At 53.6% G+C, this 23,006-nt stretch overlaps 9 protein-coding genes across 9 annotated transcripts; 5 read left to right on the forward strand and 4 right to left on the reverse strand.

Moving 5' to 3' along the window:
* Nucleotides 1–127: 127 nt before the first annotated feature.
* On the forward strand, nucleotides 128–2,419 carry A1O5_11350 (uncharacterized protein; the record flags this gene model as incomplete). The annotated part of the gene is made up of 1 exon (XM_007751922.1): nucleotides 128–2,419. One exon carries the CDS (start codon nucleotides 128–130, stop codon nucleotides 2,417–2,419), a length of 2,292 nt encoding a protein of 763 aa, XP_007750112.1.
* Nucleotides 2,420–3,080: 661 nt separating this feature from the next.
* On the reverse strand, nucleotides 3,081–4,434 carry A1O5_11351 (uncharacterized protein; the record flags this gene model as incomplete). The annotated part of the gene is made up of 3 exons (XM_007751923.1): nucleotides 3,081–3,428; nucleotides 3,487–4,229; nucleotides 4,377–4,434. 3 exons carry the CDS (start codon nucleotides 4,432–4,434, stop codon nucleotides 3,081–3,083), a joined length of 1,149 nt encoding a protein of 382 aa, XP_007750113.1.
* Nucleotides 4,435–4,890: 456 nt separating this feature from the next.
* Nucleotides 4,891–5,755, forward strand: A1O5_11352 (uncharacterized protein; the record flags this gene model as incomplete). The annotated part of the gene is made up of 2 exons (XM_007751924.1): nucleotides 4,891–5,456; nucleotides 5,506–5,755. The coding sequence occupies 2 exons, from the start codon at nucleotides 4,891–4,893 to the stop codon at nucleotides 5,753–5,755; spliced, it is 816 nt and encodes a 271-aa protein (XP_007750114.1).
* A 659-nt stretch (nucleotides 5,756–6,414) lies between these two features.
* On the forward strand, nucleotides 6,415–7,348 carry A1O5_11353 (uncharacterized protein; the record flags this gene model as incomplete). The annotated part of the gene is made up of 2 exons (XM_007751925.1): nucleotides 6,415–6,453; nucleotides 6,551–7,348. 2 exons carry the CDS (start codon nucleotides 6,415–6,417, stop codon nucleotides 7,346–7,348), a joined length of 837 nt encoding a protein of 278 aa, XP_007750115.1.
* Nucleotides 7,349–7,554: 206 nt separating this feature from the next.
* A1O5_11354 (NADH dehydrogenase (ubiquinone) 1 alpha subcomplex 2) lies at nucleotides 7,555–8,028 on the reverse strand (the record flags this gene model as incomplete). Its single annotated transcript, XM_007751926.1, has 4 exons — nucleotides 7,555–7,610; nucleotides 7,665–7,697; nucleotides 7,758–7,864; nucleotides 7,943–8,028. 4 exons carry the CDS (start codon nucleotides 8,026–8,028, stop codon nucleotides 7,555–7,557), a joined length of 282 nt encoding a protein of 93 aa, XP_007750116.1.
* Nucleotides 8,029–8,543: 515 nt separating this feature from the next.
* Nucleotides 8,544–9,287, forward strand: A1O5_11355 (uncharacterized protein; the record flags this gene model as incomplete). The annotated part of the gene is made up of 3 exons (XM_007751927.1): nucleotides 8,544–8,755; nucleotides 8,866–9,018; nucleotides 9,116–9,287. The coding sequence occupies 3 exons, from the start codon at nucleotides 8,544–8,546 to the stop codon at nucleotides 9,285–9,287; spliced, it is 537 nt and encodes a 178-aa protein (XP_007750117.1).
* A 3,063-nt stretch (nucleotides 9,288–12,350) lies between these two features.
* On the forward strand, nucleotides 12,351–14,531 carry A1O5_11356 (uncharacterized protein; the record flags this gene model as incomplete). Its single annotated transcript, XM_007751928.1, has 3 exons — nucleotides 12,351–12,997; nucleotides 13,102–13,452; nucleotides 13,598–14,531. The coding sequence occupies 3 exons, from the start codon at nucleotides 12,351–12,353 to the stop codon at nucleotides 14,529–14,531; spliced, it is 1,932 nt and encodes a 643-aa protein (XP_007750118.1).
* Nucleotides 14,532–15,082: 551 nt separating this feature from the next.
* A1O5_11357 (uncharacterized protein) lies at nucleotides 15,083–18,460 on the reverse strand (the record flags this gene model as incomplete). Its single annotated transcript, XM_007751929.1, has 3 exons — nucleotides 15,083–15,210; nucleotides 15,270–17,933; nucleotides 17,986–18,460. The coding sequence occupies 3 exons, from the start codon at nucleotides 18,458–18,460 to the stop codon at nucleotides 15,083–15,085; spliced, it is 3,267 nt and encodes a 1,088-aa protein (XP_007750119.1).
* Nucleotides 18,461–20,127: 1,667 nt separating this feature from the next.
* A1O5_11358 (uncharacterized protein) lies at nucleotides 20,128–22,542 on the reverse strand (the record flags this gene model as incomplete). The annotated part of the gene is made up of 4 exons (XM_007751930.1): nucleotides 20,128–21,952; nucleotides 22,010–22,285; nucleotides 22,417–22,453; nucleotides 22,524–22,542. The coding sequence occupies 4 exons, from the start codon at nucleotides 22,540–22,542 to the stop codon at nucleotides 20,128–20,130; spliced, it is 2,157 nt and encodes a 718-aa protein (XP_007750120.1).
* Nucleotides 22,543–23,006: the final 464 nt, after the last annotated feature.

Raw genomic sequence — 23,006 nt, forward strand, 5'->3', positions numbered from 1 at the left:
GGGGAGTGATTGACTAAGCAAGGCTGGGAGTTGGCACAGCCTTGTATGCCGCCAAGCCGAGGCTCCAGCTGCGCTCTCCTCCAACCCCGATCGGCCTTTTCCTCTTTCTCCAAACAATGTGGAAGGGATGAGCCTGCCATGCCCTTACCGGCACGTTTCGTATGCTACATGGCGCCTGGGTGTTATCCGAACTCTGTGTTGGTCCTTCGACGAGGCTCATCTCAGAGCGTCAGCGCCCCTCCGACGAGAACATACGAAACCTCAAATACGGAACGCCAGTGATTCTAGATCCGCGACCAAGAATGGCGGTGAGCCAACTGCTCAACATGGGCCGTCGCCAGCAATTCCGTCTTCTACAGAGTCGGAAAAGAAAGATTCGGGTCGAGGCGAGTCTTTCAATCCATACAGCGGGCCCGGCCGTCAGGCCATCAAGGAGTTACTGTCAGACCTGAAGAAAGCAAGCAGAAAAATTCAGCTGGGCAATGAAGACGTAGAATCTTATCCCTTTGGATCACACAGATCATTGGTTCTTGACTCGTCAGGAGATGGAGATGGAAATATACAAAATTGCTCTCGCCAGCATCCTTCGACGGACGTACCATTGCGAAAGTATCATTCAACGCAAGAAGAGTCTTCTGTTGCGTACAATGCGGAGGGACGTCAAGCTATCAAAGATCTGCCCACTGGGCTCCAGGAAGGACGCAAGAGGATTCAACCTCGCGATGGAAAAGGCGACAATTCACGCCTCCTTGAAGGAGAAAGCCCGCCAACCCTCCAGTCACCCATCATCGCACAGGTCGAGAACGCTGCAAGGCGGCGGGAAGAAAGAAAAGAGCACCCATCCTATCGACGCATAAAAGGACTGAAGAACAATCCGTGGGCAGAGATGCTCGCAAGCCCACTCCGAGCGTGTCAAGGTAGTGGTGCGAGACTGCCACTGGACCTTTTGATGGACTTTGGATACGTCAAAAATCAAAAAGACGGCAAGATATATCTTATGCCGGCAAATCTTGCAGACCTGGATGCTTTGGAAGCAAAACTGGCAGCAGAGCTGGCAATAGTGGAGAACCGATTACCACAACTCGGTGATGGAAGGGAAATGAAAACAGACAATGAATTCGTCACAGAGGACGGCATGACCGAAGATGATGATGATGATGAGCCAGATGGGTTTCCGAGCAGCTCACCTGGAGCTGCCCAGAAGTCCACAGACTATTCAGCGACATCTCGAAAATACATCCCCACACAAAGCCGTCTATTATCCAACCTCACTTTCCTCCGCCTGCTAACCAGTAAAGTAACGCGACCGGTCAAGAAAACATCCAACTCCCCTTCACCGACTAAATTCGAGACAATGTCCGGGGAGGTGGGCAAACTAATCCACTTCGATGCTCGTGAGTCTACTTCAACAGCACAACATTATCTACAAAACAAATATCGACTTGACTCTGCGATCGGTGGCGAAGATGCAGCTGGAAACAATCCCTTGGGCCCTGCTTCACCTTCAGCCGGTCAAATGAAAGGAAGGTTTAACTTGAACAGGTTGCAATGGCAGCCTGACGTACATCTTCGGGTTGCAGGTATTATGCGAAAACGCATTTTCGCTGCAATGAAGGCCCTGGCAGATTCGGAGTCTGCTGTCAAGTCTGAGGCCTTGCCCGCGAGGCAATCAGGCGTCATTTCCCTGCCAACCCCTCAGGACGGGATGTTCAAGGGTGAAGAGCTGCGGCGATTGATGATGGCAACGTCATCTACGACCACACCTGCCGGCTTAAAGATCAGAGCCGTTGCAGGCAAACCAAAAAGAGAACCGTCTCCAAACGGTGTGCCTTCTTCCACTTCAAATGCGGATGTGGACCCTTCCATGACAACTCAATACCCTCCTTCTTTTACGGCCGAAGAAGCAGAGTATCACGTCCTTGGCCATTCAGAGTGGCTGCCGGGGAGCATCTTCCTACGAATCGGCAATGATGGCATTACATCTCCCGCCTCTTCAGGCTCTTCATCATCGTCCCTCCCACCTTTGCCTTTAGACAACCCCCTCATCCCTCCCATGATCACTGTCCTGGATACATATCGGTTCCCGGTCTTCTCCCTCCGTCTCCTGTTCGCGAATGCACCCGCACCTGGAACTTCCGACATGGAAGAACTCAATAGGCTGATAAGACAACAGTCAGTCTTCCAGCCTCCCAATGAGATGTCAATCAGTAGCGAGGACGAAAAAGGAGACTACCTCCTCCTGATACGCCCTCTGCCCGGCCCTGCAAAGGCGGTCATTGAAGAAGTCTGGCGTCTGTGGCGGTATTTGGGCGGCCGGAACCTGGATCTGACCTTCGCTTCTGGGACTGAAAAGCATTCGAGCGAAAACAAGAGGCCAGAGAGTTCCACCGAAGAGGGTAGCGCTCCCTTGGTGTTATAGCAGGCTCGCTGGCTAGAGACAGAGTGTAACGTAACGTAATCTACTTTAATACAGCAAAAACGACAACGACCGTTGGCAATTTTCAACTGTATGTAGCAAAGGAAAATTGGAACAGGCAGCCATGTCCTGTGTTTCAGGTTAAAAGGTTGATCGACAATATCCTTTCGACTCCTACGTTCCATCATTCATTGAATCCTGTGTGCTCTTCAAACTAGTAGCGGCAGCCATCTTCAGCCGCCTGCCATGCAAACCAAGGCCTTAAATCGAACAACAAACACCGTCCCTGCTCGCTAACCAACTGTTATTCCCCCCATAGACTTATGAAAAAACGCTGGATAAAGCTGGAGCAAATTTTCCAGGTGCCACCTGCAACTATTCTGCGCCCGTGGCTTTGTCGCCGTTGGGCGCCCTAGCAATACATAATGAGAACATGATTCGATGGTCGTCACTTGCCCGGCAGACAAAGATGTTGTATAAACATGAGTAGCTCCACAACGCTCAGTCGACGGTGTCAAGCCCCATGCTCTCATCGAAGGCCTCAAGCATCTCTTGCACAGTCGGCATTGAAGATTCTGGTTGAATGAGATCTTCAGGCTCTTCAGGCTCATCAGGCTCCGGACTCTAGCCGACCCGGTATGCATCGTAAATGACTGTCCAGGAGTTAGTACGATGTTCGGCTTTGGGTGGCTGATGCATCGATCAAGGGCAACTCACTTTCACCAACTCTCCGACTTCCACTTCCCACCCAAAGGCAGGTATTCAGAAACGCGTACCTCTCGTCGCCAGTCTCAAGTTCGACAGTGATGCGAAACTTGTAATGGTTGGCTGGGATGGTGTCGGCAACCAAGGGGTCGTTGAGCCGTTCGAGAACGTCTTTGGGACCTGTACGCCAGCCCCTGGTTTTTGCTATAATATACGCCACAGGATCATCGTTGGTTTGGAGCAGATAGTTGGCGTCGCTGCGAGTTGAATAGTCCTTCACTACAAGTTGATTGTCTAGGCCGCCAGGCTGGAGGCAGGGTCAGCAGATGAACATTTACTCGAGCATTAGTATGATGGGGACTTACAATGACAATACCTTTGCCCCATCGTCCAGCCCACTGGCCCCCTACAACGCCGACCCAGTCGCGATGACCCAACAGACCTGATCCGACACCAATCTTGGGATTGACCTTGATGCTCATGCGGAAGTCAAGCTCAAGGGTAGGGGTCGGCAACTGAAGGGAACGGGCAATATCACCTTCATCGAATCTATGAAGAAGGTTGTTTGCCGGTATTGATTCCTTCATGACATTTTGATAGGTGGCGCACTCGAGGAGGTGCTGGCGCTGTCTCGAGGTGTTCTTCGCTCTGATCTGGTTGCAGTAGATGCATTGTACAGACAGGCACTTGTCCTCCTCTTTGGCTCTGAACTCGACAAAGGCAGCATGGACATCATCCAGAGGCGGCGCGGGGAGGTTGGAGCCAGGCGTGAGCTTGGGGGTCTTTGTGGGTTTCGGGGTGTGGCGTTGGCTCGGGGTGGTAGAGGCGGCTGGCTGTGAGATGGCTGTGCCGTTTGAAATTCCTTGCATAGGAGTGCTACTGGCCGCGATGCCATTGTTCATGGGGGTCGTCGAGCTGTGCGAGATGGACGGGGTGCCGAAGCCATTTCCAGCGCCGATGGCATCGCCAGGAGAAGACTGTGGGCGAGGGGCACCGGGATGGTTCTGCAGGCCAGGGCACTCGAGCAGATGTTGCTTCTGGCGCGACGTGTTCTTTGCACGGATCTGTTGGCAGTAGATGCATTGAACGGACATGCATTTATCGTCCTCTGTGTGGAGACACGAGGTCAGTCAGCTGTTCCTCTTGACGGTAGCCGTACAGGTATGTTGTATCATGATACGCGTACACGATGTATAGTACATACAGTATAGTCAATACTGAGGGTGACAAGTGACAATACTGCCTGCGGACGTACCTTTGGCCTTGAACTCGACGAATGCCGCATGTACATCCTGGTCAATGGTACGCCCCATGGTCGAAGAGCGACAAGATCAATGAGACTGGAGGTGGCACTGGATTGAAGCAGCGTGATCGGTACGGGGCGCAGGTGAAGTGGTCTGCTGAAAGAGAGAGCCTTTACCAGCGAGATTGAGGGTGTCAGGGTGTCAGGGTGTCAGGGTGTCAGTCCTGGTCAGAGGGTGTTGGTTCAGTCACGAGCCACGGGCCGCTGACCTGCGCTGGCCTCTAACACCCCGCCCCTCCCCCTAAGAACAAGTAGAAACTGCGCTAGTACTCTGTAAATTTACTCAGACCATACAAAAGCATCCCTTGTTGCTCAGCTTGCTCGATCAGCCCGTCAGGCCTGAACACTCTGCCACCTTGAACATGGAGTGTCGCCGACTTCACTCAGCTCCTTCTCGCCGCGACAACATGTCCTCTACAAAGCTTCCAAAGAAAGTCCCCGATCTTGGGTGTTCCAAGCTTCCACCATGTCAGTTTTGCGTCCCCCGAGAGAGGGTATCACTCTGGAATACCTCTTCAGACCCGTTCACCATGTTTTATTGCAGCCATTGGTACCTGCATCCCTACTTCTGCTACACCTGAAATACGCCAGGGTCTTTCAGAGGGCTCTTTCGTTCATTGGAACAAGTGTCGTTCAATCCAAATTCATCAACCGAGTGCTCGTGGGACTGCTCACGTTTGGCATCTTGGATAAACTGAACTCATACCTCAGCCGGCAAGTGCCCAACAACTTCGTGAGAGACAAGTCATGGGACTGGCATCGCGAGATCGTTCTGATCACTGGGGCCGAGGAGGAGCTCCAGCGCACCTTTGATGTCAATATTCTTGCCCATTTCAAAATGGTCAAGGAGTTCTTGCCGGATATGATTCGGAAAAACCATGGCCATGTGGTCACGATTGCGAGCATGTCCAGCTTTGCCACATGGGCTGGCATTACCAGCTACGCTGCGACCAAAGCAGCAGCACTTGCGTTCCATGAGGCATTGGCGCAAGAGCTGAGAGCAAGATATCGTGCTGACAAAGTCCGCACAACGTAGGTTGGCACTTGGTTCAATCGTCTCGCAACTGATGACAATGCATAGGATCGTACATCCCGTGTGGGTGCGGACCCCCCTTTCCCACGGCTTGGTCAAGAAAATGGCATCCAACCAATTTCTGCTAGAACCCGGCACGGTGGCAGAAGCAGTTGTCTCGCAGGTGCTTAAGTGTGAGGGCAACCAGCTTATACTGCCAGCCCGGTTGAACTTTGTGCCATTCATGAGAGGTTGGCCGAGCTGGTTGCAAGAAAATGCCCGGAGTGATGGTGCACAAGTCGTCCAGAGTCACAACTGAGTCATGTGCAAGAGAGCGCAAGGCACGAACTCACCCTGTCTAATATTTGGATCGAACAAGGCTGGATGAGGGAATATCTCGGCAACCTATATCCATGTATCGGCCGATAAAGATGGAGTTTGAACATTAGCCACGGTTTCCAGGCTGCCGAAGATCTCCATAGTCTCAAATCAAAGTGTTTTGTTTCATTACCAAAGCGAAAACGGAGCCGTTCCGCTCCCCCCAGCAAACAGCTTAGATAAGGTGATCCTTGGTGATCCTCGCGTGCTTAGCTTACTCGTCTCCACGCAGATCAGGCACATTGCAAATGATATAGATAGAGGGGCGCAAACCCGGGAAATAGCAAAGAAGTCGGATTTCTCAGTCTTGCACATAATTAGTTCGAGAAGCCGTAGGGTGCGAAAAGTACAAAGAAAAGCGAAAGGAAGGGGGACGTCGGATGAATGCTTCGACATAACAACCGCAATCCAACCACCACGACAATTGCATTTGTATCGGTCCTGGGCATCCTCCTGGCAGCAGCAGTTGCACACCTCAAATTCTCCCCTTCGTATCCGCGCATCTTCGACGGCGACGCCGTGGCTTCCCTGCGCATTTTCAGGCCTTTCCGATCTCTCGCGGGCTCGACCAGATCCTTCTCAGCGGCTGGAGGAGCAACAATGGCCACACGGACGCCCGTGTACTTCGTTTCTCACGGGGTAAGTTCTCTTGCGGCCCCCGTTTTCGTGGGTCTTGGATATACGCTTCGTGTCGCTATAATGAACCTGTTCACTGATAGAAACCTCAACCGGCCAGGGCCCGGACACAATGTTCGACACCAAGCACCCCGTCTACGCACAGCTGCAGCGTCTCGGCCGCGAGATCACGCAACAGGTGAAGCCGTCGGCCATCGTGGTCTTCTCCGCGCACTGGCAGGCCGATCGGCCCAACACGATCGAGGTCAACGTCGCGGAGGACGAGCCATTGATCTACGACTTCTACGGGTTTCCTCGCAGCTACTACATGGAGAAGTTCCCCAACAAGGGCTCAGCCAAGGTTGCGCAACGGGTCATTGACGTACTCGAGGAGCATGAGATCAAGACGGAGAAGGCGGAGAGGGGGCTGGACCACGGCGTCTTCGTGCCCTTCAAGGTCATGTTCAATCCCGAAACGAATCCCGTGAACGTGCCCATCGTGCAGGCCAGTCTCTTTGACGACCACACCGACGCAGCCGCGCACATCAAGCTCGGGCGCGCAGTCCAGAAACTGCGAGAGGAGAACATCCTCATCATATGCTCGGGCATGAGCGTGCACAACCTGCGACATCTGATGATGTTGGGCAGGGGTTCGGATAGGACGATGCCCTATGCGGTGACGTTCGACGAAGCTTTGAAGGTCGCAGCGGAAACAAAACCAGGGGAGCAGCGGGACGAGAACATGATTGAGTTGTTGGAAAGGGATGATGCGAGACAGGCGCATCCGACCTTTGAGCATCTCTTGCCTGTCCACATTGCCGCGGGTGCGGCGGGAACGGACCAGGGGAAGCAACTGTGGACAATGCAGGAAGCGAGCATGGGCTGGGCGCAATACAGATTTGGAGAGGTGGGAGCTTGAAGTGTAGGACCAGTCAAAAATTGGATCTTCTGTTTTGGCTGTTGGCATGCAGTCGTCTGTACAATCGAGTATTCTTTGCCAGGCTTTTCTTCTGTCTAGCGTAGTCAAACCATATCGCTAACTTCCCTCCATGGCCAAGGAGATTGGGTGTTGTTATACATTCCATGTTTGTCCGAGCTAGGCTGACTCGAGCTCGTTGAGCGGGTTTATTCGCTCTTGACCAAGGTCGTTACTTTGTCTTCAATCTCCTTGTCTGTCAGACCTGCCACGTCTTGTAAGAACCGAGTGCGACTCTTGGTTATGTAACAGATCTCACCTGATAGCGACTCTGACTTCTCTTTTCCGAGTCCTGCATCGTCCCACGATCAGCTTTTATGAGTGCCAGCGCGGCTGCGTCCAAAATTCATACCATATCTTGCCCACACCTTGGGTTCAACGCCCGTAGCTTCTCGTATTAAGATAGGAATGGTGGGATTGTGATGCTTCATGGTAGGATATGCTCGCTTGAGAAAGGATCTAAATCACAGTTCAGTCTTCTGTGGAGGAGCTTGTACGTGCAGCTGCTTCTGCTGCTGTTTCGAGAGTGGTACGTACCTGCAGGCATCGCTTCCTTGACCCGAATTGCTCAGATGAAATCTCAACTCTCTCAAGCCTTGCGTAAAGGCATATTTGGTCGCCATCGCGGCGCTCCAGATCTTGCCGAGAATCAATGGTGCTCTGGAGAAAGCTGTTGGCGCATCCGTTTGGAGTCAACTTCTGGTGAGCAAGTGTACTTGTTAGGTGCAACTCGTGCAGACCTCCGAATTGGAGCTTGGCGGTATTGACTGCCGAAATGTGACCATCTGACGGGATGATATTTGAGTTACGGCAGGTAATCTTGGTTTTGGTCTGTCAGACACGGTCACAGCTTGTACGAGGTATGATCACAGAGACTTCGGCGCTGAGAATACTGGGTACGGAGATTGTGAAAACGATTTGCCGGAGATCTGACTCTCATCTCCCATCTTCCCTCGTTGAAACCCCAGCATTCGACTCACCTCTCTTCATCCTTTCAACATCAACTCCTTCCACGGCGACAATCTCCATTCCTTACTGCCACCTCCGTCGCCAGACTTCGCATCCACGTCGTCGCGTAGCGACGCCAGGGCCGAATCCTGTCCTGTAGCAGCACGCGCAGCAGATTGCACTGATAATAATGTCCGCCCGCTTCGGATTGCGCTTTGCGCAGCAAACCGCCCGACAGTCCACCACCTCATTCGCCTCACGAACACCCTTTCAGTTGAGAAACCCCGTCTTTCGACGATGGCAGGGTACAGCTGCCAACCCAGCCGTCGAAGGCGCGCCACAGCAGAGTTTGTTTCAGAGGTTGTGGACTAGTGAGGTTGGGATAAAAACAGTCCATTTCTGGTATGGCTTTAGCAATTTCACATGGATATGGTTTGCATAGGTCTCAGTACCTAGCAGCATGGTCAATCTGGTCTTCTTTCCACTGATGCTGACACCGGCCACGATGTTAGGGCCCCTATCATGAAATGGGGTGTCGTCCTTGCCGGCGCATCAGACTTCCTTCGACCCGCTGAAAAATTGTCGTTGACACAAAACCTGGCTCTCATGGCCACGGGTTCCATCTGGACGAGATGGTGTTTCGTCATTCGACCCAAGAACATGCTGTAAGTCCCGCCTATGTTCCACTGTGCCGACGCATCCGTGGGATATTCAGACATATTTGAAAGCCGGGCAACACTAACATTTATGCCAAACCACCAGTCTCGCCGCAGTCAACTTCTGCCTCTTCCTTGTAGGCCTCGTCCAGTGCAGCCGGATCTTCATGTATCGTGCATCGCATGATGGCAGCGCGACCGCAGCCCTGAAGGAGATGGAGAAGGAGATGGAGAGTTCGGCGAAGGAGGTGGAGAAAAAGGTCGAGGCCAAGTTGTAAATGAGAGCGTGAGGGACTGAGGTGAAAGTCGCTGTGCTGGGCAGGGGGGTTACTTAGCAGCCTTCCGTTGCCGAGTGGTTCTTGGCTTCCTTCGAAAGGCGACGTCGCTATTGTTACAGGACTAGCAAGTCTGGGGCTTTCATTTCTCCCGCGTTGGCAAGATATCCTTCTCAAGCTTCAGACCATCAATTTCAGGGCAAGATGTTGGCTCTAGGTTATTGGATCTGTAGCTGGAAAGAGCAGTTTAGACACTTGATCTATGGGCACCTGTGCAAATCAAAAGCATACGATTTGGAATACACCCTGCGCAGAGCACAAGATTGCTATAGTACATATGCGACTCGACAAGTTCTTTCTTACCGACGACGTGGAGACCAATCTCGCCCCCGCCCATATTTCCAAGCCCTTTCTCAGGATGTCTTGATGTTTCTTTTCGCAGCAGCGCCACCACCGTTAGCAGCATAGTCGGTGCATGTTGCACAGCCACTGTTTATGTACTGGTATTCTCTCGCCTGCAACAGCAATTGCCACCTTCTGTTTCCGCTTCTTCTGGCCCATATTGATATTATGCTGCGTCGGTACAGAAGAGGCCTCACGAAGGGGTTTCATGCAGCCTCGCCACTCGTCATTGGTTGTGTGTGAGGCTGCAAATGGATGAGGTCATCATCATGCATCCTTTGATCCTTTGTGCTCTGGCGTTCTGACCACAGCCATGGGTCAAAGAGATCGGTCCATGGAGTTTGGCTGACACCGGTTGGACACCAGCTGGACACCAGCTGGACACCATCCATCTGGGAGCGGATCACGGGGCTGTCACTGCTTTCAGAGGAACAACGGTCAAGTGACTTTGCGGGTCCGTCATCTCGTCTGGGTTCTTGCCTGGCCGTTATTGGCACGGATGGCTGTTCCACAGTCCCCGAATCTTCATTCCCAACAAAACTCGCACTGAGGCAAGATCGTCGTGGTTTTGCCCGATTAAGCAACACAGGCAAGCGGAATCGCCCTCTCCAATCACGATCCCTCGTCCGATGGGCTTGATCGAGTTCAGAGGAGACGGGGAGGAAGAGGAGGAGGAGGAGGAGGAGGAGGAGGAGGAGGAGGAGGAGAGAGACCCACGATGAGACACCAACACCAGCACCAGCACCGATCGGTAAACACAAGTACAAGTACTCAGCCTCAGCCTAGCAACTCTGGTGCTTCTAGTTTGTTCTCCTTCGGCCCTCACACCAGCCCACAGACCTTTTCAAACCCCGTGCATCTCTACCAAGTACTTGGCTATTTCTATCGCCTAGAAACTCTCCCGGAGACCACGCCACAGACAAGACCACGCGCGGCAGATCGACTCCCACACCCTCGACGCTCCCGTGACGTATATATTTGCTCGATTGCATTCCGCTCTGAATTCTTTGTGCGGGTTTCGAATCCACGTTCGTCATTGTTCGATCGAGTCTCCACCTGGCTGCATCTCACATATCACATATCGCATATCGCATGTCGCATATCGCAACCATCTGCATGCCGGATATCTTGATTTGGTCCCGCGGTCGGTTCCAGTCTTGAACCCAGCTCACAGCCAGATCCATCACGACATCGATCCTGCATTCAGCACAAAGCAAAGGCCCCCGAACACTTAAAGTCATATCCCTCGTTGGGCCCCCAGACTGCCCCTTCCAACCATGATTCGTTTCCCAACCTTCCGCTTCACCAGTGATCCTGAAAGCCACTCGACAGCACAGGAGTCTTTGCGCAATATTCTCAGGAAAGCATCTGAAGCGTCTTCGACAGACCAGTCGTCCGGGGACGGAGGCAGGCAGAACAAAGAAAGAACGAGCTCGATATCAACCACGTCTACTTCTGGCACCAGTGTGAGGACGTCGGCTTCCAGGAGTAGTCAGTCTTCATCGACCTCGGGAAAGTTCAATTTCTTCGTTGCTCGGTAGCGTGTACGAAATCTCGTCCACATTCACACACTGCATCCCACAGCGCGACCAGTTTCATTGCGCTTTATTTTCCGCAGGAGGTTAGCACAATGCCCAGTTCCAAGGGAAACCCAACGGATCCTGAACTGCGCGAGAAGATCAAGGAGGAAGTCATGAATATGGAGAAAGGTTTGCATTTCTCCCCAGTTTCACGGGTGAATCCTGGTCCCATCTATCCGGAAAATCGTTGCCCCCTTCCTTCGCCACCTTTCCTTCCACCCTGCTACATGGCTGACGTCTGGTGGGCTTAACGTCAGGTGGAGGCAAAGGATCATGGTCCGCCTGGAAAGCCGGCGAACTGGCACGGCGGCTGGAGGCGACTACGAGGATACTGGGGATCACAAGAACAAGGCGCAAAAGGGGAAGCCGGAAAAAAAGGGGTAATTGAGGGCGGAATATTTTGAGAGTAGTAAGTAGTATGGGGCACTGAGCAGCAATTATTATTGGGCTCTTAATCTCAGCGACCTTCTAAACTCGAGCAATGCCCGTTGCCATTGATTCATCCCCTTCTTCCCCCCTCGGACTGTTAGTATTACTCAAGCATCAGTCATCGCGTTCCAAAGTCGGTGCCATTTCCTTTCTGGATCACACGCCCAATCGACGACGCGCTCTCGCCGACGACGCAGCTCCCTTGATGGCTTGTAACACATCAGTCGCTCCGGGCGCCCCTCCAGAATCCGTCTCGTTGCAGCTGGCTACATAGTCGACGCTGTTGATTTGGATGGCGATTCCCGTCTCGGTGATGCATCATGTGTACTCGTGAGCTCCGAGTCTATCAAGGCCTCCCACATCGTGGCAGCCTCGGATGCGTCAGACTGATCTACGATTTGAGCACAGCAGCTCTCTCATGCTCTCTGAGTCTCTGTCTCGTAACATAGGGCAAGTCAAAAGGTAGCTTAGTCTCGCAGACGGGGTTCCGCCGGTGGTAGGCCGAAGACGAGGACACAAAAGGGAGAACGTACGCTGTACGAGTTCATGATCGTTGCCAGTGCGGTTACTGAGATTGCCTCTCGAGGCCAACTTTTCTACAGTATCTTCAGAGCCTGTTCTCTCAATCGGCCCTGAGCATTTCGATAACGCCACGATGACTGACTTCAAAGATCACTATGAGGTGGTGATCTGTGGTGGAGGCCCGGTGGGCTTATTGATGGCCTACGGCCTGCAACGTATGGGTATCGAAACCTGTGTCATTGGTAAGAACGACCTTTCGCCTGCGGAACCTAAGGAGTTGGAGAGAGCTATTTCTCTCTATTTCTCCCTTTATTTCTGGCCCGGTGCTGACTATGGCCTTTTCACTCGGACGGAAAAAGAACGACTCGAAAAGCACAAGCTGCCCATGTACGGCCGCGCGTGTACAATGTTCCCCCGCACATTGGAAATGCTCGACCAGTACGACCTTCTCACGCGTCTCAATCAAGTGGGCTTCGTGTCCAGGAGTGGCGTCAATTATGATAAGGACGGGAATAGAGACAGCAGGCGGGGTATGCGGCATGTGTTTGACGCCATGCAAGGGCATACCTTTGTGGATTATATGCTGAACATCCGATTGAAGTACACCGAGGACATTGTGAAGGAGGAGTACGAGAGAATCGGTGGAATCGTGGCCGGGGGATGGGAGGTGGTGAATTTGACCATACCGACGGACCAAGGGGATACTGAGAAGGCTCATGCCCGTCCTGTGAAGATTGAGGTAAAGAGTGCCAACACTTCAGAGACGCGGACACTTGCTGGGTGAGTCGTTGCAGGCAGTCCCTCTGCTTCTCGGGTTCCGCCATTACGTACGGCATTTGTGCACGGCGCCGCGGACGAGCTAACTGCGAAATGCAATCCTCCAGCGAGTACCTCGTCGGCGCCGACGGCACCCGCTCCATTGTCCGCCACCTCTCCGGCATCTCGTCGACAACAGACAGCACAGCCCTCCGCTGGGTACGCATCGACGGGGTCGTGGAGACGGATATGCCAGACTCCCGGGAGGGCTTTGCGACTCTGGAATCTCCCACGCACGGCAACGTGCTGTGGGCTGCTCTAGACCATGGCCGTTCGAGGGTCGGATTCGCGCTTTCGAGGGAAATGATGGCGAGATATGGCGAGACCATGACGCAGGAACAAGCTATCGACGAAGCGAAACTGGCTCTCAAGCCGTTTGCTCTCGAGTTCAAGTGCGTGGATTGGTATACCGTATACAAGTAAGGCCTCCCTCCTACAAAGCACATTTTGCATTTCGCCATGCCTCCCCCCTTTGATCTAATGTGGAGGTCTTTTTCTTGGGACGGGCATTGGACTGGGTTGGCATTTACACAACGCTGACCCGAAGACCACCAAACTCAACAGCGTGCGACACTCCGTGGCCGACACCTTCGTGAAGAACCGAATCCTCCTGGCCGGCGACGCCTGCCACAGCCACTCGTCGGGGACCGCGCAGGGCATGAACACGGGCGTCCACGACGCCTTCAACCTGGCGTGGAAACTTGCCGGGGTGCTGAAGGGGTGGTACGGCGCCTCGATTTTGGAGACGTACGACAGCGAACGGCGGCCCGTCGCCCAGCACCTGATCCAGCTGGACAAGACCTTTTCGGCCCTGATCTCCGGGACCGTGCCCGAGGAGCTGGCCGTCGCGGGAGGACTCTCGTCGACGGACCCGAGCGTGCTGTTCGCCAAGGCGCTGGAAGAGAACGTCCAGTTCAACATCGGGCTGGGTATCCGGTACGGCGAGAACACGCTGAACGTGGCCACCAAGTCGGCCTCGGTGCCCTGTGGCTGGCGCGCGCCCGACGTCCTGGTCCACGCGCCCGGCGCGAGGATCCCCACGAGGCTGCACACGGTGATGAAGAACGTGGGTCTGTTCTGGGTGCTCGTGTTTGCCGGCGAGCCGCTTTTGACCGGTCAGAAAGTGAAGGCTCTGAGAGGATATATCGACGGCGACAGCATGAGGCGCTTTCTCACTAAGCGCCGCCACCGCCGCCGCAGAGATGGCGCTGCCGTCGTCGCCGCGAACGACCGCAAAGGCCAAGGCGAAGCCGAATGCAAAAGAGTTCGCCTCCTGACCATCATCGCGGGGAACAAGCCCCAGGCCGACGAGGCGCTGGGCGCGGCCCGGTTCGGCGACGCTTACTACGACCACGACTCGACGGCGCACGCACGGTACGGGGCCAGCGTGGGCGGGGGCGCCGTGGTCGTGGTCCGCCCGGACGGCATTGTAGGCTTTGCGGCGCCGCTGGACGGCGGGCCCGATTTGAGCGCGTACTTTGCGAGGTTCCTGACGTAGCTGTGTGTGACACGAGGCATACGCATGTAACTGCCTGGGTACGAGGATGTCCATCTCCCTGGGCCAGGGACCAGGCTGGAGAGAGAACGGGGTCGGTGGCAATGATGATGGCATATAGAAGGGTAGGTCGCATATTGAGAGGACGGAGTAGGGGAGCATACTGTACCGAGTATATTGTGTAGGTAACGCTCCGTATATGGAGAGACTCGGCGGGTAGGCACTAGATCAAATCGCAGGACTTGCATTGCATTAAGTATTTCCATACGTGCGTAGTAGAGGCGTACATATGTGAGTGAGGTGCCAACATCCCCACGGTTCATTCCTCGACATTCCCTGGGTTTCTCATTTCGTCTTCTCTTTCTTGCTGGTGGCACTATGAGGGAAAAATAAAAAAGACTCCCCCATCCTTCTCTGGGCTCTAAACTCATTTCGAAGGCCGTTGCAAGGGAATAATGTGGCCGGCCGTCAAAGGGACAAAAATACAGAAAGAGAATCCTCCAAATGTAACATCCCCCCCATCGTCTTTTTTTTCTTTTCTTTTTTTTTTTTTTTTACATGACCACACAATCCCCTTCGGTCTGCCTGTTAACGTTTGACCGCGACATTCGTGTCTTTTGCTGCTTGGGTCCTCCTCTCTTTAGCTCCTCCAGCCTTTCTCGTGCTTTGGTAAAATTTTGTGCTAAAGCCCATCAATTAACCCTGAATGCGTCGAGACGTGAAAAGATGATGTGTACTCACCAGATGCCCTGTAATACCAACGTTTTGCTTCGTCAATATCCCCCGTCGTGCCGATACCTACCTCGTAGAAGTATCCCATCGCGTACTCTGCCTTCGCAAGTCCCGAACTGGCGGCCTTCCGCGCCCACAAGAACGCCTCGGTATCACTCTGCGTAAGCAATGGTTCCGATCCTGTCAAGTACCAGCCGCTCAATGCCAATTCTGACTGGTGCTCCCCTTGGGCGGCTGCTCGAGTGTACCATGCGATACTTTGGCGAGCGTCGATCGGGCAACCGAGCAATCCGTACTCGTATGCCGATCCAAGTCGAAACTGTGAGTATTTGTATCCCAGTTCTGCGGCTTGTTGGAACAGTTGAAAGGCGTATTTCTCGTCGCGCACGATATGGTCCGTGGACGAGGCCGATTCATAAAGTAAGCCCAACTCATGCAACGCATGAGGATTGTCCTTGTCGGCGCGTTCAGCGGCCCTCTTCAACCACGACACTGCTTCACGTGGATTCTTTTGTTGCCCAAGCAATCCCTTCAACAATATCATCCCCATCTTGTACATAGCTGGGGTGTCTCCCAAGGTTGCAGCTCTTTTGTACCATTGCATCGCCTTCAGAGGGTCGCGTCGCGTTCCGCCGCCTTCTTCGGTCCCCAATTCGCAGCAAACTGCTACTCGATATGCACTTTGGGGGTGATTGAGCTTCGCCGCCGACTGGTAGAGAGAAAAGGCCTCTTTCGGGTCCACAGCAAGTCCCAACATTCCTTGTCCATAGCAATCGGCCAGGTAGAACATTGCGTCAGGATAGTTGGCTGCCACCAATTTCTTGATCAGTTTGTGTGCATCGAATATGTATTTTTCTCGGTTCTTTTGTGTTGTCTTCTGGTCCGCCCTCCCATTCTCGTCTGAAAGAACCTTGGCCGCTTCGACCATCTTCTTTGCCAGCTTCAGACCGAGAGCATGGTCGCTTGGATTTCTACTGTACATCTCGCGGAGACTGTTGAGTTCTTGAGCGGTGACGGGCGGGGAAGGCCCTGGAACCTCTCGCCCCGGGTTAGGCTGAGCCGGGGGCGTTTGACCTGATGGATACCCATTGCTGTCTTTCAGTCCTGCTCTCACTGGTGTAGGATGTGCTGGTAGTGCATCCGGGTTGCTTTCTGCATTTGGGGTCGGATAATGCCTAACGGGCACAGGATGTGCGGAGTCGGAAGCGTTGGATCTGCCAGGGCCGGCGTAATTGTCTTGGGACGCCTTGCGCGGTGGTGGGCCCTGTCCATATGGACGTTGATACTCTTGACTCTGCTCCGGGTACCCATAACCTTGATCATACGATATGGGGCCCACAGGCGCTGTGGGTGCTGAAGGAGCTCGGTTCTCAGGCCCGTGATCCTGATCATATGGATTCATCATTTCGTAACTTTGTTGCGGTGGCCGTTGTGCATTGCTTGTGTGTGGCCTGACAGGATACTGATCTTGACTGAAGGATCGATAGGGTTGGCCATTGTTTGGCAGCGGGGGTCTTGAGGCATCACTTTCCATGGACGCTTTCATACCGTTCCGACTGGCAGCACGAGGCGGCGGATACTGCGGGCCGGGCAACTCCTGAGGTTGTATATCCCCGTATGCCCCCCTTGGAGGCCCTCCTGAGCCAAAATTGTCCTGTCCACCGTACACTCCACGATAGGATGGAGCTTGTGCAGAGTTGTCATTTCTGCTAGCTGGCACTGGTTGAGAAGTGCTGGGCAAATCGAACGAAAACTCCGCGAGTGGAGAAGTAGTCTGGTTTGGAGGAGGCATAGACTGCATAGTGTCAATCTGACCTGGAAATGCACCCGGCACTTGATAAGTTGGTTTCTGATAGATGTGCTGGCCAAGACCCGATTGTTGATTTGCAATCATGTGGTTCTCACTCTTCTCATTTGCCCGGGTCGGAATAGCATCAAAGTCTGGCATTTCATTATTTCTCGGTTGACTGACTTCAGTGGTGCCGTTAGGGGGAAAATCTCGATATGAGTTGGCATGGTAACCTTGCTGAGGCGCAGGTCTGGGCTGACTTCCCTGCGGGACACGCTCAATTGGTGAAACATGCGCCCTTGACTGTGGAATGTAGTCCGAGGCATAACCCTCGTCATGGATGTAATTGTTGCCGCGACGATCTGGGGGTGGATAGTTGCCTGGAGCGTTGTTGTTGGCCCGGGAGTTAAAGTCCTCCATCCCAGTCTGAGGGGTAGGACGAGGTCCATTTCTATTCATAGGCGGCGGGGGACCTCGTGAAGGTCCTGCCGGCCGCACCCACGAACTGTTTATCCCTCCTTGAGGTCTGGGAACTGGTGGCTGTTGATAATTCATCTCTGGCGAGCTTCGACCGGGAGGCATTGGATAGCCCTGCATCGGAAGCGGCGGCTGCCCGATATCTGGGTGACGGCCATGCCGGTCGTGCGAAGTACTAGGGCGAGATGCTTCTTTTCTCTGACTGTTGGAAGTATGAGGTCGGGTTTCAGGTCCGCCACTGGGACGGTGTTCATTCATGTTGAGATTCGCCATTGCGTGGTCCAGACTGGCATGTCTCTCGTGCCTCACCCTGTCATCTGGCTTCTTCTTGGGAGGGAAAGCCCCAAATGGATTGTCCCAGGCCAGATTTTTGGGGGACGTAGGTTCAGTCAAGATGCGGTCGCGGGCTATGAAGCGTCAGCGTTCAGTATCAGTCGGAAATCATTCCTCAATCCTTACGCCTGGGTCTCTTTTGTGGAGTGGAAGGCTCCGACCATTGATTTCTTGGTGGTCTCTGGCCATCAGAATAGCTGTGATCTGGCGGTGGAGGTCTGCCTTGCCCGTGGGTGCGATATCGCTCGTCATATTGATATTGGCGGTCGGGAGGAGGACCTTGATCGTACTGATCTGGCCGCGGGGGCTGTGAATAGGCCCCGCCGTTTTCATAATATTGTGCTTCATGGCCACTTTGCTGAGGATATTGATGTTGGGCTTCCCACTGCCCATTTCGATCGTAACCCGTCGGCGCCGGCGCCGGACCTTGGGCGTAACCATTACGACTCTGTGGATAGTCATTATAGCGTTGATGTTCCTGGGTATAAGAGCCCTGGCCTCTCCCACTCTCTTGCCATTGTCTCTGGTTATTTCCGCTGTCGTATTGGTACGAGGGCGCTGGGTTTTGCTGCCATTGCTGGCGATATTGATTACCAGCCATCATCGCGAAGAAAGAGGATCTGAGCTTGGCCTAATTCTGCTGCAGACAGCCTGTAGTTCCCAAACCCGCACCGGCGCTGGGCGCTCGACTGTGACCGAAGAGGATAGTGAAAGCAGGTGTGACCGGCGATCAAGTTGGAATTGAGGTTCGGATTGCAGTGTTATGCACCAAAGCTGGCCCCGCGAGAGGAACATGGGAAACACCGAATAACAAGCTCCAGCCGCAGCCAGGCGACAAGAATCGACAGCCAAGTCGGGCGCACGGAATGAAGGTGAGTAAAGGGAAAGATGCAACGATCGCAACAGTCGCAGGGACCAGAGAGGTGCAGATTGGTGTCGAGTGAGCGAGGTGATGTTTGTTCCGCATTGACCTCCTTGCGGGTTAGTTTAGGCTCACTAGACCGGTGTGGCCCAGAGTCCCAGACTGCCGCTAACGACGCCAACTGCACAAGCTAGGCTTACTTAAAACCCCCAGAAGGGGTCGCCGGGCATCGGTGCGGGAGATGACCCGGCTCGCCTAAGGCTTTTTGCTTAACTTCAGGGGGTAGGCACAAAGAGGCACCTTGGTGGGCGCCTAGGAGGGGTCCTGGATGAGGGATGAGAACAACCCCGTAGGTACTGGGTATTCGTAACTGCACCCAGAACACTAACAAGAAGAGCAATCCAACGTAATATTTGGGCCTTCCTTGCCACAGATAAACCTTAGGCACTATCCATTTGCTCTCATGCCAGTTGTTGAATTCTCGACAGACCTACAAGTACGGCGTACGGGCAACAATACGCTATTGGAAAGACACAGACATCGCCTGACCTTGACAATGTCGACACGGACAAAGAACGAACCCGACACTTCCTGTCAGGCACAGGCCCATGATTCGCCGCAACCAGTCCAGTTCAGTCCTCTCTGAGTCTCTGGTGTCTGACCTCCCGGCGATCGCCCGCTAAATGCAGCCTCTCGATCGGGGTCTGCGGGCTGCGAAGCCACCGATCTCCGCGTAACGAGAAGCGGCCCAGAGTGCTGGGCCACAGAGATTCTGGAAAGGCTGCTCTCAAAGGCGGTAGGCTACTGGGCTGTGCACACAAAAATATGAGAGATCAAATGTCAAGAGCTGTTTGGACGTCGGTGCGACGTCGAGAGCCTTTTCGCCTCTCAAGGCCAACCTATGACCACACAATCTGTGTCATCGACCGAGTGCTTTGAAACAAGACTTGTTACAGAACCACGATAGGATTGTGGCTTGAAAGCAACATGTTGGAGAATGCGCCGCCTGCGCCACGACCATCTCTGTACCCTTGTTGAAATTTCGACGGCGATCAAACAGCGACGGTTTGTGCTCGTGCCTCTCGGGCGAGGATCCTTGCAAGCCTAACGGCTTCGATTTGCTCCTGTCTAAGAAGAAGCAAGGCTGAACCTCGTTTGGCGAAAGCACCACCATCCCTTGACCCGGCTCACAACTTCCCGGTTGCAGAAGATCCTCGTGCGAAATTTCCCAGCTCAAATCATCTCACAAGTCTTGACCTCGTCACAGTTCCCGTCACTCATCCACTGATATCGGAACTCTGATACTCTTTCCACATACTCCTACAGCTGGATGCAAACACCACATGTCAACAGACAGTCTCGGACAGCTCGGTCTGTAGCAGCCCGCTCGACCCACTTTCAAAGTTTCAATAACTCACGACCGAGATTTCAATGGCGGCGGCAAACCCGTCTGCCTGGGAGACCTTGAGCAAACCCTTCGTAGTCAAAGCAAGCACGTGAAGGAGAGCTTGAGCGCCCACAATCGGTGAGTTTTGAGTTGGCGGAAGGAGCTCGTCCAGGGTGATCTTTGCTTGTCTTGCACCCCTTTCTTCCGCAACCACATCTTCCCATTGTTCTCCTTTCTCTTGGATCTTTGTATTGACGAACGAAAGGAAATTGTATGCTTCTTTCTCCAGTGTTGCAGCGACCCATTGAGACTGTGCGGCTGTTTGCGTATCCACAGTTGCGGACGGTCCGTACAGTTCAAAATCTGGATCAATATCTGCCCCCAGCTGCGCGTCTAGGTCCGCAAATTCGTCTCCATTGTTCGTGACTCGTGAAGCATCGAGAGGGCCTTGGCTACTCTGTCTGGACAGTGAAGCTAGGCCTCTCCCAAGCAGTGGACTGGCGGAGGTGAGACGTGATCCTCGTTTGCCTAGGGTGGATGGCGGTCCCAGTTCCATTCCGCCATATAAACCGCCGACGCTTGAGCTCAGCCTCGGGATGAGGCCGCTTCCCAGAGGTTGAGCAGAGCTCTGACGAGATCCAGAGATATTCCATGGCATGCCGGACGAGTAGTCAGGCAAAGATGGAGGTCCGTGGCGCCCAACCTCTGCTTCCACGTCAAGGTCATGACCTTGAAATGACAATCCGTCCTCATCAGCATACTGGAGTCGCTCGCCCTCTACTCCGCGAGCGACTTCTTCTTGAGATGATGTTCTGGCTCTTACTCGTCTGTCCTCCTCTCGCTCTGCATTCGTTAGGGAACCGCTTCGTGATCTCTTCTTTCCATGATCCGGTCCTCCTCTCAACATATCCCACAGCGATTGCCCACTGAATACGGCAAGTGGATGTGGGACTCTGTCATCTCCAAAGCAAGATGCAACATTCCCGAGTCCTTGTTGTAGGATCCAGAATTCGGCGTTCTTCTTAGCTTTGGAGTTTGCAAGTTGGCCCTGTCTGATGTGTGAAGCCGCCGCCATGTTGGCAAGATAATTCCGATTCCACTCATTGAGGTGTCGGTTGCTCAGCTCTGTCTGGCGATCTGGCCGAATTGATTTCACCATGCGTGCACGACGCTGAGGTGCGTCTGCTGTCTCTGAGCTTTCCTCGCATGGTTCGACGGATGAGGTCGGTCGGGTCCCTTGTCGAACTGCCTCATCTGCAGGCTCTGGCGTCAACGGAATTTGAGGGGCTGGAGGCGGGAGGACTAGTTCCCCATTGTCCAAGATGTTCATCTCGTCATCAAAGGTGGGCATTAGTTCATCCCCTCCTGCGATGGGTGGATGCACTCTACCACCCCGATCGCTAGCCCCTGCATCGCTTGGCAGTGGTAGTCCTGCATCAGATGGTAGCTGAAGACCCAGAAGACTATCAGAAATGGCGGGATGGAGGAAGCCATCTTCATCGACGTCAAAGAGGGGATCATCAATGACGGCAGGTTCCTCAAAGATTGAGGGAGGGTCGGCTCTGTTGGCGGTCTGCGCGACAGAGCTCGTGCCCTCTCCAAAGGGGACATCGAAGCCGCCAAAACCTGCCACAGGCGTATCGAACAATGGAATCTCAAGCCCTAGTTCTTCTGCTTCATCAGGGGAAGTGTGACTTCTCTGACTTGAAGGCAACGTCAGAGTAGACGAGGCGCTTCCGGAGGAGGTGGAGGTTTCTGGGGAAAAGCCAAATGCAGAGAGGTCGAAGTAGATATCAAGATCCGGAATGAAATATGGGTCTTCTGCGAGGCTAAGTTGTTCTGGCCTTTGCAAGATAGGTGAGCAGAGGTTCACAGAAGGATTAAAACGTTCCTCGACTGACCGTGTCTTTCCCACATGGGGATCAAACTCCATCTCTTTGAAGACATGCTCCGTCTCTCTCATCCTGTCTCTCAAGCTCGTGATATCCATCAAGACATATCCGCATTGCTGCTGGAACACGCGGGAGACCCCAAACAGCAAACTGCCCTGCAACCTCAACGCCAAGGGCACCTCGGGCTCTGTGATGGTCTTGCATGCCTTCTGGAGGTCCACATCAAGGATGGCTCGACGAGAGATCTTTTTCAGGTTGGACTTTGAGCCGAGTGTTGCAACAAGCCTGGTGAGGAGTGAGGCGCTGGTGCAAAGAGAGGCAATTCCCAACGCGGCGGGTTAGGGAGAGAAGGGAGGGGATGCCGATGAGGAGAGGCGAAGGCAATGAGATGGGTCTCACAGGGAGGAGGATCTTACCAGATGGTCGCAACGCCATATTGGCGATTCGTCAGGACTGTTTTGCAGGACAAGTCGCGTCAGCCGAGTTGTACCTTCCAATGTACCTAGACAGAAAGAGGACTCACTTTCGTGGCTGTAGAACATGGCCCCTCGACAATCGAGAGACTTCAGCTCATCCGACTTCTGCAGGGATCCTCTGTCTCAACCTTTGACGATACCAAGCCGACGGCCTGAATTGAAGACGCGATCAGCGGCCGCAGCAAGCAGCAGATATGAGGAATGAGGAGGAGTCGGTCATTGGTATTTAGCAAGCGCAAGTCAACGGATTGGGAGCGAGTTCTGGGGTGAAGCCGAGTGGCAAGTGAATGAAGAGAGTGAAACCAGCAGAGGCTGCCCCCAGCGTACACGCGAGCCATTCTGCAAGACCTCTGCGTTTAACATCATCGTCATCGATTCAGAAACAAAAGACAAAAGGCAATATACATGCACAGAGAAAGGCGGGCAGGTCCGGCCATGGAAGTCTCCTTTTCTCTTCCCTCTTAAATATCCATGCCTCTTCTCTTGACACATTTGCAATATCTGCTTCCAAAGCAGAAGTCGACATCACC

The sequence above is a fragment of the Cladophialophora psammophila genome (genome assembly GCF_000585535.1).
Source record: "Cladophialophora psammophila CBS 110553 chromosome Unknown aczJe-supercont1.25, whole genome shotgun sequence".
Taxonomy (NCBI): domain Eukaryota; kingdom Fungi; phylum Ascomycota; class Eurotiomycetes; order Chaetothyriales; family Herpotrichiellaceae; genus Cladophialophora; species Cladophialophora psammophila.